Consider the following 15,545-nt stretch of genomic DNA (forward strand, 5'->3'; position numbering starts at 1 on the left):
ATAATTAGCAAATGTGTTTTCATTCTGTCATTAGGATAAGCAGCACACTCCAAATAAGAGGGCATGGGAGGGTGTTCAAATCACCCACTCGCCTTCATCCTGGGGAAAAAAAGACCCGGCAAAAGCAGTGATCTCCCCTTTGGAGCTGCAGACGGTGGAGTGGGAGAAGACAAGTGCAACTATTCCTTTGGTAGGCCAGGATATCATGGACCTGCAGACGGAGGTGTGAAAAATAAGCCGTTTCTTCAACTTACCTTTCACTTCACTCTTGGACAAATAAGGAACATGTCACTTATACTGGAGGGGCTTCACTGCAAATGTGAGGAGAAAGGAAAGTAAAAAAGACAATAAATGCAGGACATTGACATAAAAGAACTGGTATCATGAAGTCTTTGTATGTTGTTTTATTTAATGTTTGGACCTTGTTGTCATCAGACATGAACTGCCTCTCCGAATATGGCCAGGAGTACCATTCTGGCTCACGTGGAAGACACTTTGGTTGGAGAATTAGTGACTCCATTGTGTATCATACACACAGGCGATGACCTGTTGTCTAGTATGTATGTGATGGTTGTAATGTACAAATTAGTCATGTCTTCTTTCCATTCAGTGTTACTACATCACTGTTGCACCCGCTCTTTCTCCAAATCAGCCCTGGATCAAGATACATTTTTGGTGATAAATTGAAATAGTTTGAGGACAGGCTGCCAAGCCCCCACTCCTACCCTTCTCAAGGCAATCCCTTCCCCTGCACAACTCACCCTTTATCCTTTTGGCTCTGACATTTTTTTCCACCCTGACACTGTTGGCAGTGGTAAGAGACAAGTGAACGGGAATGTGGATGAAACCAAAATCAAGTACGCAAATGGAGAAAGGCCTTCTCTGAGATTCTTGCAAACTTTGTTGTCTTATGGGGCTTCGGCCTCAATGCTACCACCCCTGAAGATCGGGGGTACCTCACATCTTGTCTGTCATTTTATCCAACCATGATGTGGCATTTGTTGTCAAAGACAAGCAGGCAGGCTTCTGATAGCTAACATTAAATGTTTAACATTGGTATCAGAAAGGAGTATGTATGTTGAAAATTCCAAGATGGATATGTGACTCAATATATAAATATATACCATATGTTGTGATACACAAAAGGAACATGAAAGCACAAGGCTCATTTGGAGTCATGATGTACAGCATTGTAATTACTGACAGAGTTCTACAGAGTGGATTTCAGCATTTAAATATATTCCATACTCTGCTTGGGAAGAGTCATTATTGAAAAGATCTATTGTGATATATCTCCTTATTTTCCCGTTCCTGTCTTTTCAAGATACTGGACTATATGCGTGTTCTGTATCACAATGTAACCTGTGTGTTTTTATACCACAACCATTTACTCTTGGATCTCCTTGCTGTTGTCCCCTGTCCTCTAATCTGCTCGATCGCCAGCCTTTCTCACAGAGCCCTCCCACACCTCCTGACTTGCCTTTTTTATTTTATCTGGGGCCATCTGTTTGTTAATGTACAGTTTTCAGAGCACAAAGTGAATGTGTCTTATTTCTAATTAAAAAAGCTATATATAGACACAAGCAGTCATCATGATTTTAGTACTTAGCAATGTTAAAGAAATAATGGTGTTATTTTTTTTTCCCAAATGTGATGAGTATGTTTATACATGTATGTATATGGTGATGAAAAAGGTTTGTATTACCATTAGAAAGGCAAACACAAGGAGCTTGTTTACCATTTCACAGGTTCTCCTTAGCTTGCCTCATCATTTGTCATGTATAGCCATTGGCATTTTTGTGACTTTTCATCTGTTCAGAGGGCAAAAGTCAAAAGTACTCCTCGATAATGTCCCCACGTTTGTCTCCACATTTGTGGAATACCAATCAGCAGCAAGTATGGTGGTACGCATCAGGTAAGAACTTTACTGTTCTAAACTGCACGCAGGCAAGTAAGCCAGTTTGTTGTTGGGATTTTAAATAAAATGCAGGACAAACCTACTGTAGTATATAATATTAAAATCTGTGATTCAGTCAATTTTTGTGAACACGTACAAACAAGTTATTGTTTTTAATCTTAGTGTTTGCCATCTTTGAATAGGAGACCTTTAAACAAGGGAAAAACAACATTGTTGGTGGTTATTTTTTGAGTGTAAAGTCGTATGTAGCCCCCCAAGTTGTGATGAGGAAAAGTTGCAGCCCCCTCTATCATTTAAGTTGCCCATCTCTACTATACATTTTCAGATGAAATTAAAGACCATCCAACCAAACCAGAAGATTGAGCGTCACCGTCTGCAGAGCTTAATGAGTAAGTTTTTTTTTTTCCCCCCTCAGCTGTAATTTCACATTGAGGAAGCAACTGGCATTTTTGGAGTTTGTATAGTCTTTAATCAAATGTCCAATAAGGCTGACAAATGGGAACTGAATAATACACAAAGCAAGTGTGTGACACTGAAGCTCACCATTTACTTATCTGCCAGCTACACATCAAATAAGCCATTTCTGTGCACTGTGATCTTGTTCAGCTTGGTCAAAAAAGGTAAACAAATGTGACCTGTGGGTTCAGAGGGCAGACATAGAATAGGACACTTACAACCTGGCCCACGAACTATACACCTTGATGTGCAAACGGTGACCACACAACATGCATACAAAATAACTTGCATTAATTTCATGCTGGCTGAGTATATATTTTGTTGAATAATTTGCAATCAATTTGTTATATGATTGAATACTCCAAACTGTCTCTATATATCAGATCATTAATTCAGTTTCCCTTCATATTTCACAGAACAGTTTTGTTGCCAGATGAAGTTTACACATAAGTAAAACAAAAATCCAAGCCTTGTTTGCTGGTATCTTCTCGTGGCTAGGTGGTTATTTTTTTTAAACTTGAGTCAGAATCTGGAAGTATGTTGTATAAAGTGGGGCTGTAATCTTGAAAAATCTGAAATGTCATAATCAACAGCGATGGCATCATCAGCAAGCAGACACAGTGTGCTGCCTACTTGGTATTTCGGTCATGAAAACTTGGTGGCATGAAATGCAAGTGGAGCCAATCACAGGGAAGTAGGCAAGGCAAACAAATATTTTACGTTTATCTCTAGTACTGCAGATCAACATCTATAAAGTTATTCAGTTAATGGGGAAAAAAAATATATTGTTCTCTTTCCAGTTTAAAATATAGCCTGAAATTTGAATAAATCAAAAATTAGGCACTCTGAATTGTCTTTAGGTATGATTGGGAGTCTGGATGCTTGTTTGTCTATTTATACAACCAGTTCAGGATGCATCCCGCCTATTGCCCAAAGTCAGCTGGGATAGGCTCTAGCAAGCATGTGTAAGGATGAGCAGTTCAGATAATGAATGGATAAAAAATTATTATACTGCATATTTGTATACAAATAAGAGAATTCATTTTTCTTCCAGATTTATGCTTTAGGATGTTGAAATAATTGAATAATTGAGCTAATGTGTTTTTTATTTTTAGTTTAGTTGCTACATAATTTAAATGAATGCCACAAGGCTCTCTGCCCATGCAGTCGGAAGAAACCACATTCTCGGCTCATAGGCCTGTCACCGTTTAGCATGTTTGTGCTGGTATTGTAGCGTATTTATTGGAACCTGAACATTCCATCCCAGTGGAGCATGTGCTCAGGTTGGTGACCAGAATTGAAAGGAGGTCCCAAGCTAATACTTTTTGTTTATTTAACCTGTGGGGCAGCTTAGTCTTGAAGTATTTACAGTGGAACTATGAAGCTGCTGGATTTGAATACCTTATACTGCCAAACAGTCTTCTTATGCAACAGGAGATTGGGACCCCCACATATTTGCAGTTGGGCATTCACAAATTAACCTATTCATACTTTTTGATGGGATTAGAGCCTCCGTTATTTGCAGAAAACCCCAATTATTTGTTGTGGGTCACCGCAAACACACATGGCCTCTGGGTGTTCAGTCTTGTTTTGATCATTGGGGTCATGCAATACAGCTAGTGCTGTAGTCTTGGTGGACACAGTGGGATGCAATCAGCCAGCATGAGGTTGTTGGAGATTTTTATTTTGAGGGACACAGTGCTGAAAAATAGCAAATTTAATGTGATTCCCCATTCTGAGTGGCCGTGAGATTTTGGCCAGAGGTGAGCATGTTTTATTAAATAAGCATAAAGGATAATAACTGATGGAATAGGTAGAAACAAAGAGAAATGCAATAACATGGATGCAGATGACAAGCAGAGAACACATTTTATAAAAATGTAAATGCTTGATTCTCCATGTGTCGATATATCTGGTTTTCAATGGATTTTCTTGGCCAGGAGACTTATGAGACAATGTGCTGGCATCGAGACAGGAAATTATTCACAACGTGACACTACAGTAAAAACAGGGAGATGGAAAAAATGACACCTGAAACATTTTCAAATTCCATCCAAATATATTTTATGAGCTTTTCTTATCTGAGCTGATATGGATCCCCACTGATATTCTAGTTAGATCACATTGTCATATGCATGAGTGGAGAAAGGGCTCCCACTGCAAATAGATGCACTGGTTGTGTCAAATAAAGGTTATTTATAGAGCTCAGTTCACAAAAATTAAGGACAGCCCCTGGTCTAGTCACCCCAACTGGACAAGAAAAAACACTGAGAAAACCATACGGGGGAAGAGAAGAAACAGGATCACAGCTAAAGGGCTTCTTCCCCTTACTAGGATGAACAGTAGGTGTGAGCTGATCGATCCAAATGCATATCATAAATATCGATACCAAGTCAGTATCAATCTTGGATCAATACTAGCATGAGGAGCTTGATACTAAGGTTTCAATTTTTCTCCAAACCAGTATACACCATTTCGGTTACGTCATACAGGCGACAGAGCAGCTCAGTGGACATTTATGGTATGTGGCTTCTTTTTTTAACTAAAGACTTGGGGATTGTTTAATTGTTTCCACTTTTATTGATTATATTGTTCACCACTTGGAGTAGGGCAATAAAGGGGAAGAATGTTTTGTTTTTGTACGGACTCCCTGAACACATATTGTACTTGAAAACAAATCAGTTTTGCCTCGTAAATGTTTTATATTTGTTGTAAACTAATATTCCTGAAAGTGTTCTTTTTAAGCAAAAATTAAATGCAGAAATGTTCAATGAATAACCAGTTGATTTAAGGCATATAGTATTTTGACTTGGTTGTGAACAAGTTTATTTATCGGCTCTCATGTCACAATTCTGGAGCACACTTCCTAATAGCCACCCATATGTTAAAAAGTATTATTATAGAAATGGATGATACCAGCATGCATACCATAGTAATTGTATTAATTAATGACTACAATAATAATAGTAATAATTAATTGCAGTACAAATGTATGTCTAGTCATTAATAATGAACAAAAAATTTTTTCTTTCATTTGCATTACGTGTAATGATATACATTTCAATACCTCATCAAGCACCCATGCACTTAAAACAAACTGTCAGTCGCTTTTCTAAATGAGTAGTTCGCTCTCAATCATATAATTGTGGTGACGTTACTCTTGGACAGCTCTTGATCATTTGACGTAATATTGTTGGTGAGACTCAAATCAAACCCTTACTGGCTCAATATCAGACTTTCTGTGAAATCTTGAGTGAAAACTTTGCTTTCTTTGTTGTGAAATGTTTATTTCTTCGCAGGCGATGGGAGGGCGTAAGGTGCTCCACATCGGCGACTTTGCGTAGCTTCTTCTAATGAAACATGAAATGCAATGTAGACTGTCAGATTCCATCGCTTCCGCTGTTTGCAGCAGGTGTGATCATGCAGCACAGACTTCATTTTGTAAGATGGCAATTGGAAGTTCCCATCAATATGAATGCAGACGTGGAGCTGATTAAAAAGAGACTAATTATGGGGCTGCTCTAGGGCAAGCAGTAGATACCACCAACATTGGTTCTGCATGCAAAGCAAGCAGCCCTTATTACTATCCTGCATAGGATTGTACTATGCATTATTTTGACAGGAGTCTGGTGTAGTCATTCAGAACATCTATATGTTTCCTTTTCTAATGTTTGCCTGAAGGCTGAGACCTTATGAATGTCACACCACTTTTTCAAATTATATTTAATATCATTAGCATTTTCTTGTTTCAAATTTTATTCTACCCAAGTGGTTCAGACACTGGATGGATGGATGTTTACTTTAACTATTTGTTTTGATTACTACCGATAACCATTGCCTCTGGCTGGTGACAGTGCAAAGTAATAATGCGCCGGCTCGATAAAATATCCGACCTAAACTAAGGAAGTAAATACAACATTGCACCAAATGCTACATTACATTTTAACCACAAACTGAACGTATAATTCTGTCAACTGAACCACATTTTATATAAAAATATATTATAACTGAACGTTAATGGGTGCGTTTTAAACCATAGGTAGTTTAAACAAGGTCTATCTTGCATGAGCCACACAACTAATGGTTCAATATGGGTGTTAAAGAGCTACTTATAGACATTTGAATTTTCATTTCACTATGCCTTTTCCTGTTCCGCACTCATATATCTAAAGTCTCGTAATTTCATTTCACAGTATGTGTTTTTGCAAGCTCAATAAATCATTTATATACTGAAGTACAAGGTCTTGTACCATAATGGTTGGAAATTAGATGTAGACCCTTTATAATTAATGCAGTAAATGCATTTCCCGAGCCGTCTGACTGCATTCAGCAAGATTTTCTTTCAGCTCATAACAGTTTTTTTTCCTGTGGTGATTTATTTAATAAACTCTGAAGTCATTTGTGAAATCATGAATCATGCTTTATAATTTATAGTTAAAGTGTAGATAAGAAATGATGAATTAAGAGAATAGGGTTAGTATTTTGAACAGTTGTAGGCTGCTTGAGTAAATCACAGCTGAGTAAGGACCCCTCTCGTGTGACATAGTGGATGACATAATGTTGGTCCACTACTCTGACTTTTTGCACGTCTTGAAAATATTAGTATATATAAAATATAGATATGCAAATTAATTGCTTTCCTGGATGTGGGATTTCGAAATGTACAAAATTTCTTGTTTTGACACAGGCTTGGTGGGTAATTTAAATATCCCAAGTGACGCTCATTTGAGAATCAAAACTCTTTTGTCTACACCTGAATATTACTGTTATTTTAATAGTATTACTTGTTGTGTTCAGTAACTTTGTGAATTGATCTTATATCATATCAGCAGCATCCTCAAGAAGCGGCATTTCCCACTTTTGAAAATGGCCGCAAATCCTTTGCACGGGCCGGGCTGTTCATTGTTGTTGGCAAGTCAGGATTTAAACAGCTAACATGATTCCTTAAGTTGCTGGTGTCTTAGTACATATTTAATTTTGTGTGACAGGCTTTATACCGCAAATTTGTGCTTCCCTGCCTGTTTGTTAAATGCAAAATGTATCCAGATGGTTCTCAAAACATATCAGACAGGTTTGGCGAATGACCTTTGGAGTCAAATTGTCAGAGGGATCTCTCACCTCTATCATTTTGGAGACCTTTTGTGTGGAGGCAGTTCTTCTCTCATTACCAAAGGCCTGGGTTCGTAAGCTCTATTTGAGATTCAATTAGCTTAGATGCACTGCAAAATATCGAGGGGTGTTTTGCTCGGGCAAAGCCTCGAGCAAACTACAAAAGGTCATTCTGCTCACTTCCTCACTGAGAGGTACAGGGAGGTAAATGGGAGAAGAAATGTCACGTTCAATCGGCCAAAATGGCATTTCATTGCTTGCACTACATCACACTGACCAGACCTATTTTCCCCTTTCTGAAAATATGTTGCCTGGAGCAGTCGCCTCTTTGAATTTAACACTTAAATGTGTAATTTCATGAAGTGTGTTACTATTATTGTATCAGTATAGCATTGCTCTAGGATATAATCTGTATTTACTGATAAGAAAGTTTGTTTCACCAAACACACAAAAAACACCTGGCATAGTACAGGACTGTAAGGAACATAGTCAGTTGTACCCAAAAAAAAGTAAAACCATTCCTTTGCCTGATAAATCTCCACGTTAGACAAGGTATTTAGCATATAAATATTGCATTATGCATGCAAATCAGGTAGCCCTCAAGTTCCCTGGGTAGGACTTTATTGACAATGACCTTGGTGGACGACAGGTGTTGGAGGGGGAATAATAGGTCTCTTGTCACCCACAGGTGACATAAAATTCCAAATTAAACATTAGGATGCCCGGATTCATGTGAACTAAACAAAACGTGAATTACATCGGCAATAAGGTTGACTTTAATTATTAATGTGAATCAGGAGAATGTCATGAAATTTACTATCATAGTAAAAAAACAACCTGGGTTGAATGCAGGATTAAGGGACATATAGAGGACAGTATGGTGATCACTCTTCTAAACACAGTGATACATTTCAGTCTTAATTTGTGTTGGAGAAAAGTGGTGTTTGGATTGACTCTTAGCCTAGATTTGTTCCACAATGTCCCAGTTTTTCAAAAGGGTTCCACTGTTGTGGGTTGGTCTGTGATATGTAATCCCAGACCATACCCCAATGCGCTAAACAGGAAGTGCGCACTATAAAGTATATATAGTTTAAAACTGTAAGTCGTGATTTTCAATGCAAATTTCAAAATAAAATACAATTACTTTTGAAATAGGATTATAGTTATTTACAAAGGGGAAATGAGTTTTGCTTCTCTGCTTTCTTTCTGAAGTGTCACATAATTAATTTTCTTATCATGGTTCCCTTGTATGTAATGTAGGATTTTACTAGAAATTTAACTGAGTAGCATCAATTATTGTCTCGATTCGCCCGAGTAATCTTTCTCCACCAACCTTCTCAGTGATGAAAATGTGCAAGTAAGTTAACTACCAATAAGCTTTGGACTACCCCGTTCTGAACGAAACTGGTTTGATAAGGATCCCCTCATGGGCCTCTCTTGCCTGATGCACTGAATACCAAAGATAAATTAAATTTATTTTTTCACTGTGAACTGGGTCTTCATACCAGTCTAATCAATTTATCTGGAATACTCATTATACTTTCAATTTTGCACATCAATTATTTTATCCTCCCAGTGGCTTCTTATCGCCATTTGATTATTAAGACGAGTCATCAAAATCAAATAATCAGAAAAGGGTATTTTTAAGGGTCACAACGAGTTTTCACTGAACTACTCTGTGATCTTAAATGTAGCTGAACTAATTAAATTGTGTTCAGATGCAGAAGTGCTTGTTGAAGTACAAGGTAGGGACTAGAAGACGCTCCTGATTAATAATTGCAATATGAACTAATGAGCTGGTTTATTTTCATACATGAATTGCACCGGATAATCAAGCGCATTAAGCAAACCAAAACAGTCAAATAAGTCAAACTTGTATTCAATTAATCCAGAATAACCCTCAACATTGTTCAGTTTTAACACTCAAAATCCAAAACAATACACTCACTTTTTTAGTTTGTCTTCCACAAATCCATCGAATACTTCGTCCTCAGTGTCTGAGTTTCACAGTTGGGCGATTTTGACATCGATCGCGCCCGGATCCCTCTTGTCATTATTTGAGTTGTTCTCGTTGCTGATACTTACTGTAGCTGTTGGGTGATAATTTGAGACTGATACCTTACCCCAGACAGCCACAATCTTTTGGCAGATAGTGCTGTGACTCGCCTGTCTGTCTCATCCAATGCTCACACGCAGCTCACAGTTTAACTTTGAACGACCTGTTGACACCAATAACAAGCTGTTGGAGTTCCTTGGCTAATCCACCCGGAATGATGGCAAGCTTCGAAGTAGTTCACTTCGGATGACAGTTTCAGTGAGATGGGTGCTCACTGAGTCGCAGAGATTAGTGGGAAAAGCCATCAGATCACTTGACGTATACTTCTCTCAGCCAGTCACTCATGTTCTCCTTCTTAATATGATGTTGAAGTATTATTCCGCAAGGCTCCTGACTACTGTATCCATAATGATCTGACAATCCATCAACCAGAGCAGCTTCATAGCTTACCAAGGTTATACCATGATCTAACTTTTTCTAATTGTGTGAATATAGCACTATTAAAATAGTATTTCTGCTTTGCACAGAAAAACATTTGGTATAAAAAGCATACAGATTCACCATGCTACAGGAAAGAAAATGTTTCTGCAGCCCACTGCTAAAGAACATGCTGATGATGACATATTTAAAATGCATCTGAGTGAGTCACTCATGTGACCACCAGTACGGCCTTTGTTGGGGTTGCTAGGATACAATGAGACGGCATAATATCACATGTGTAACGTTCGTGTCAGTTATTTGTCAGCATAATGAATTTGATATCATGGATGGACTAGTTTCATTTTTACCCACCTAAACTTGAAAACAGCTCAATTTTGATCCGGACACAATATAGGGGTTAAATACGTTTCAGAAACAGACTCTGACAATGGCATGATATCCCAAATCTCCAAGTGCTCACAAGCCAGCACTCTGCCACCCTACATTCAGTGCCTTACCCCGTGCTGAAAAACAAGCTGTACCCTAATTGCTTCATTGTCTTTTCCCCCTAATGAAAATGAAGATTTCAGACGATGAAAGGAAATTACATTTGCGTAATGGATGGCAGACGTTTTGCCCGGCCCCTCCCCCCTGACCCACCACCCCCCACTACGGCTTACCCAAAGAAAAAAAAAAAACCTTCTGCTGAAACGTCTGTAATGATGGATTTAGCTTCAGTGATAATTTTCTTAATTAAACAACACACTATTTAATTAAAAGCCAGTATGGTTTAATTATAAAGATTTTTCTGCCTTGTTTCTTTCCTTTAGCACGCCCCTCCTTCTTCCTCGCTCTCCCTCACTGCTGATAAGGAATCCAGCCTGCGGTGTTAGAGCCTGGAAAGACAAATCAGTTGAAACATCTTTGTAATTAATAATGACCTAATGTCTTCACAGCCCAGGCCCATCTTCCTTCATTTGATTTCTCACTTAAGAGGAATAAAATAGTGGTTTTACTCATTTGCTTTTTCTTCTCTCTGATTTGTGTTGACATTGCTCTGCTATTGTGACACGATTCATCTGAAGTAAAATGGCTTATGGGCTGATCTAGATAGAGGATTAGATTATTGGGTATTTTCTTAACTCTGACGTTTCCTGTAAAATATCGAAGTTTTGATCAGATCACTTAAAAGATGAAGAATATGTGACACAGGGTGATTATTCAGTATTCTTGTCATGTTTTTTCTTAATGTGTCTCGGGCGTTTATATCATTGCGATTGTTTTTTTATGAGAACGGTATACTTCATCTACCCAACTGGAATTTCTTAGGTCTGATAAAATTGCAGTTAGGGACGTATAACATTGCAAAAATCAATATTATTGTACAATTTACAATGTTTAACTTCTTCAGGTAAACAATTACCTGGCTTAGTCTGAACATGAACAGTAACTGGAAAATTCCACCACAATGATGATACAAGTTTATGTGTTGTTTTTAAAATGCTATTTATCTAGATCAGGTGGATTTCCTGAAAAAGCATATTTAAATATGAAAAGCATGTGATCAGACACAAAGGTTGTAAATCTCCTCTACTTTTGTATGTGCACTTTTGATGATACATTCACTTCATTAATCTCAAATCAAATGTGCCAACATGCTCAGATGACCTTTGAATGTCAGCCTCTGATATTTACAGGTCAAACAGCCAGACAGGTCTGTCAGACGCTGCACAATTTATATCAGCCTTTATTAATTGTCTGACAGCAGCATAACATAAAAAAGATTTTCCAAAAATATTTAATGGCCTGTAATCTGGTACAGACTCATTTTTGTCTTTCATTCGAAAACAATTGTGTTTTAAATGAATTAATTCTTAAATGTAATCTATTAGTTAAATTGTTTTCACTGACGGTATAGTGGTACACCTGATTTGTTTGCCGGCAGTGTGGGTTCAGTTCCTCCTTAGTGTAGATGAGACTGAGTGTGAATGGTTATTTGTCTTTGTACGTGCCTTGTACAACAGACTGGTGGCGAGTTCAGCATTTTGTTCGTCTTTTGCCCTAAGTCAGCTGGGATACACGACCCTGAACAAAATAAGTTGTGATATGTCACACAGTCAGAAGATGAAGGTTGCATAGGTTTATTACGGATAGTCCAGCTCTCTCCCCCATCCGTAAAACATGTTTCTGAGGTTAACTGTGGGCTCTAAATCTGTGTTTGGATTTGTTAATGCTAACAAGAACTTTTCCACAGAACTAGAAATGTTTCTGGCAGTTTTTTTTTGTCATGTGCTAGAGGGTAGTAGCAGTACTTCAGAGAGGACCCAGGAACGTTTCAATTACAATTAGCAAAATACAGTTACTGCAATTTTTGAAAAATTGTCAGAGGTAGACTGCAGATGCACTCGGTAAATACCATATTTAACTTCAGCCAAAAATGTTGAGTAGCTGCATTTGAGTTGTTGTTGAGCTGTTGATATTGAGTAGCTGCATTTGCCTCGTCCTCCTGTGTGTGTCTTTTGTATCTATCTTGTGCAATTCTTTTGTTCCCCCCCCCCCCCATCTTTCTGATCTAATTTTGTTTGTATATTCATATGTTGGCGTCATGTGGCTCGTGTCTTTTTTTAAGATTTAGTGGACATACGCGTCTGCCAGTCTCATTTCGGTGGTATCACTCTTGTTAGTATTCATTCATTTATAACAAGTCATAGAGGCACCTGAAGGCCAACTGTGGCTGTGTTGTGTTTATTTTGTAGAGGCTAAATGATTGAATCTCTTGGGCAGAGATGAAAGGGACAACACTGGAGTATAAATGTTATAACCCCCCTCCCCACACACACACACACACACACTCTTATGTAGATGGCTTCTCTCCTCGGAATATTGTTGTTAACACCACATAGCGGTACCCTTCCAACCTGGCAACATTGTGAGACAAAAACTGGTCCATTCAAAACACCAGACAGCTTGTTCTAATGCTCAATTGAGTTGTCTTTGAGGTCCAAGATTCAACGTGTAAGGTGCTCTTAGCATAATGTCTTTTGTCTATTCCTGCATTCTGCCGAGGCTTAAGTTTAATTACATTACTCCTTTAATTATAATCACCACAGATTCTATAAATAAAATGATGACTTGATCATTTGAAATAATGTATTGTGGGATATTAGTAGAATATTAGAAGGATAAGTCTTATTTCTAAAGAATAATGGGACTACATACAAATATTAGGTGATGTGTTGTTTTACTTTTTGCTTTATAAAACACAGTCCCAAAAATCAGAATGTTTTATTCATGCCTGAGGAAAATTGGTGCAATTAATTGTAAATTGTAACTTATTATCTATCCTTGTTACTCTGATGACATCATTGGTTTTGGAAAGGTTTGATGTTTTTTTTTTCCAACCTACATTGTAGTGTAGTGCAATTACTTCTTCCCTGTCATCATCTTGATTTACATAAATGCTTCAGGCATAACAGCCTCATGTGAATGCAAATCAGCAATGGGCCAAAGGAAGTCTTTGTCCCTCCAACTAAATATTCCTGGTAATTTTGCTGTGGACAAGTCCAGAGACTACATTCTATTAGGCACATGTACCTGTGCAATCTTTGATAAACCAGCTTGAAGTGTGATAGTCTTGCCTTCACCAAAAACAGTCTAGCTCCGCCACTGGACACGACTTAACATGTCATTGGCATGGCATTGTGGTTTTTGCCAGTATTGTTAATTCTTTACAGGCAGTATTATGAGAAAGCTCCCTGTTAACTTCCACTGCAAGCAGCTGACAGGCGACTTTATCAATGAAACTGAATGAAAGTAGTCAGCAATCCAAACTCAAAGCGTGTCTCAAAGACATTAAGAACTCGATGACTGGTAATTTCTTATCAATGAACTCAGATAAAACTGAAATGATAGTCCTTGGCTCCCAGCACTTCAGAGGCAAGGTCTCAAATGATATACAGTAACTGCTCGAGACGACTTTGCAATAACCTCCAGCAGCACTGTGAGGAATCCTGTCGTTATATTGGATCAGGAGCTACCTTTTAATTCCAAAATAGGAGTGCCAAGAAGAGCTTTTTTTCCACTGACGAAATGATATAAAAATCAATAATTTCCTACCGCTTGCAGCCCAAAAAAATATTCATGGTTTTGGGAACTCGTGAGTGGATTACTGCACCTATTTGCAAATAGGTTGCCCAGTTGAGTCAGTAAATACCCTCCAGTGGGTCCAGAAGCTTCCACAAAATTTCTAACCAGAGCCAGGAAAATGAGATCTTATTTTTCCTTTACTAACTTCATTTCTCAGGCTTCCCAGGAAATTTAAAATGGGCTTTTTGCACATAATCTTTCGCGCTGACAATAAGCGGTTCAGTCTTTGTTCATTAAATAAGCTCACAGTGATGTAGCGGGTAGGTTTTACCCCATCTTGCCTTAAATATCATCAGCAAATATTTGTAATCTAAATACAGACTTAATTTTCAGTCCTGAGATGTGATCCTTTAACAAGCCTATTGCTCTTTTTAAGGGAATGTATCATCCACTGCTGTGTCCAGAGAACCAAGTTCCGTCACAGAGCACATGTAATCACAAACATTGCGGTAAAGTCCGTGGCTGCTTAGAATATTGTTAAAATGGATGAAAATGTGCAAATTGGACCATCTCAATGTTCATAAAATTATTTGTGTTGTTTTTTGCAATTAAATAATTAAATCTTTTAAAAAGCTCATACTTCAGTCTTTGTAAACGTCTCTGGACGTTCCCCATATCTGAAACTGATAAGGTGCAAAATCCCCAGCGGAAATGACGTCGTTTAGTTCAGAATTCCCATTTGAAAATTGCTGCATCCAAGGCACTACATCCAAGCACCATCGAAGATCTTATATGTATAGCACTTATGGGTTACAAGAGCCATTAGCTATCAAGTTTCTCTCCTGAAGAACTTGCTCTTTATTCAAGTGTAAACAGAAAACTATGCTTTAAGATAAATCTTACAGTCACGGGGGGAAGTATTGGTCATTACTTAAGTAAAATTCGTAACTAAATCCACATCTTGATAAGCAAATAAATTATTGTTTTATTTCACTGAAAAAGACCGAAAATTATATATATATATATATATATATATATATATATATTTCTAACCATTAAATAAGAAAACATGACATTACATAAATCAGACATATACAATGACTCTACTGAGTTTGATACCGTAGTCATACTAGTTGTTTTTAAAAATGGCTGTAAAAAAACAACTAAAAAGAATTCAAGTGCAAGTCTTCATGATGTTTGCATTTCTTCAGCTTCATATGTCAACCTCTAATGGCAGGAACTTGACCTATTTCTGTAAACCCAAGCTTCTAGTCTGCAGAGGGGATAAACAGAGCCACAGAGGTTAATAATGTGTTTGAGTCAAACTAGGCCAGTTTGAAGAGGGCAAGGAAGTTGAAGGAAACAATGTTGCATATTAAGTGAATCATCTCAAGTTGAGCCACAGTCCTTCATTTTCAACCACTAAGTCCAATATATTTTTGATGTTAAACTCCAACTCCTGCCTTTCTGACACAGAAAGAGAATGAAGACATTTCTGGA

At 37.8% G+C, this 15,545-nt stretch overlaps 1 protein-coding gene across 6 annotated transcripts in view; it reads left to right on the forward strand.

The window, feature by feature from the left end:
* The window catches only part of adgrb1a (adhesion G protein-coupled receptor B1a), a 72,924-nt gene extending 70,887 nt beyond the window's left edge, over window positions 1-2,037 (forward strand). For 5 of the 6 annotated variants that reach the window (XM_049731863.2, XM_049731866.2, XM_049731865.2 and 2 more), the window contains one exon: window positions 35-1,583. In XM_049731863.2, the coding sequence (XP_049587820.1) occupies window positions 35-229 (195 nt within the window). In that variant the 3' untranslated portion in view covers window positions 230-1,583. Of the gene's footprint in view, window positions 1-34 lie in introns of all 6 variants that reach the window. The other variant, XM_049731864.2, reaches the window with a different exon arrangement.
* Window positions 2,038-15,545: the final 13,508 nt, after the last annotated feature.

Source organism: Syngnathus scovelli, chromosome 9 (genome assembly GCF_024217435.2).
Source record: "Syngnathus scovelli strain Florida chromosome 9, RoL_Ssco_1.2, whole genome shotgun sequence".
Taxonomy (NCBI): Eukaryota; Metazoa; Chordata; class Actinopteri; order Syngnathiformes; family Syngnathidae; genus Syngnathus; species Syngnathus scovelli.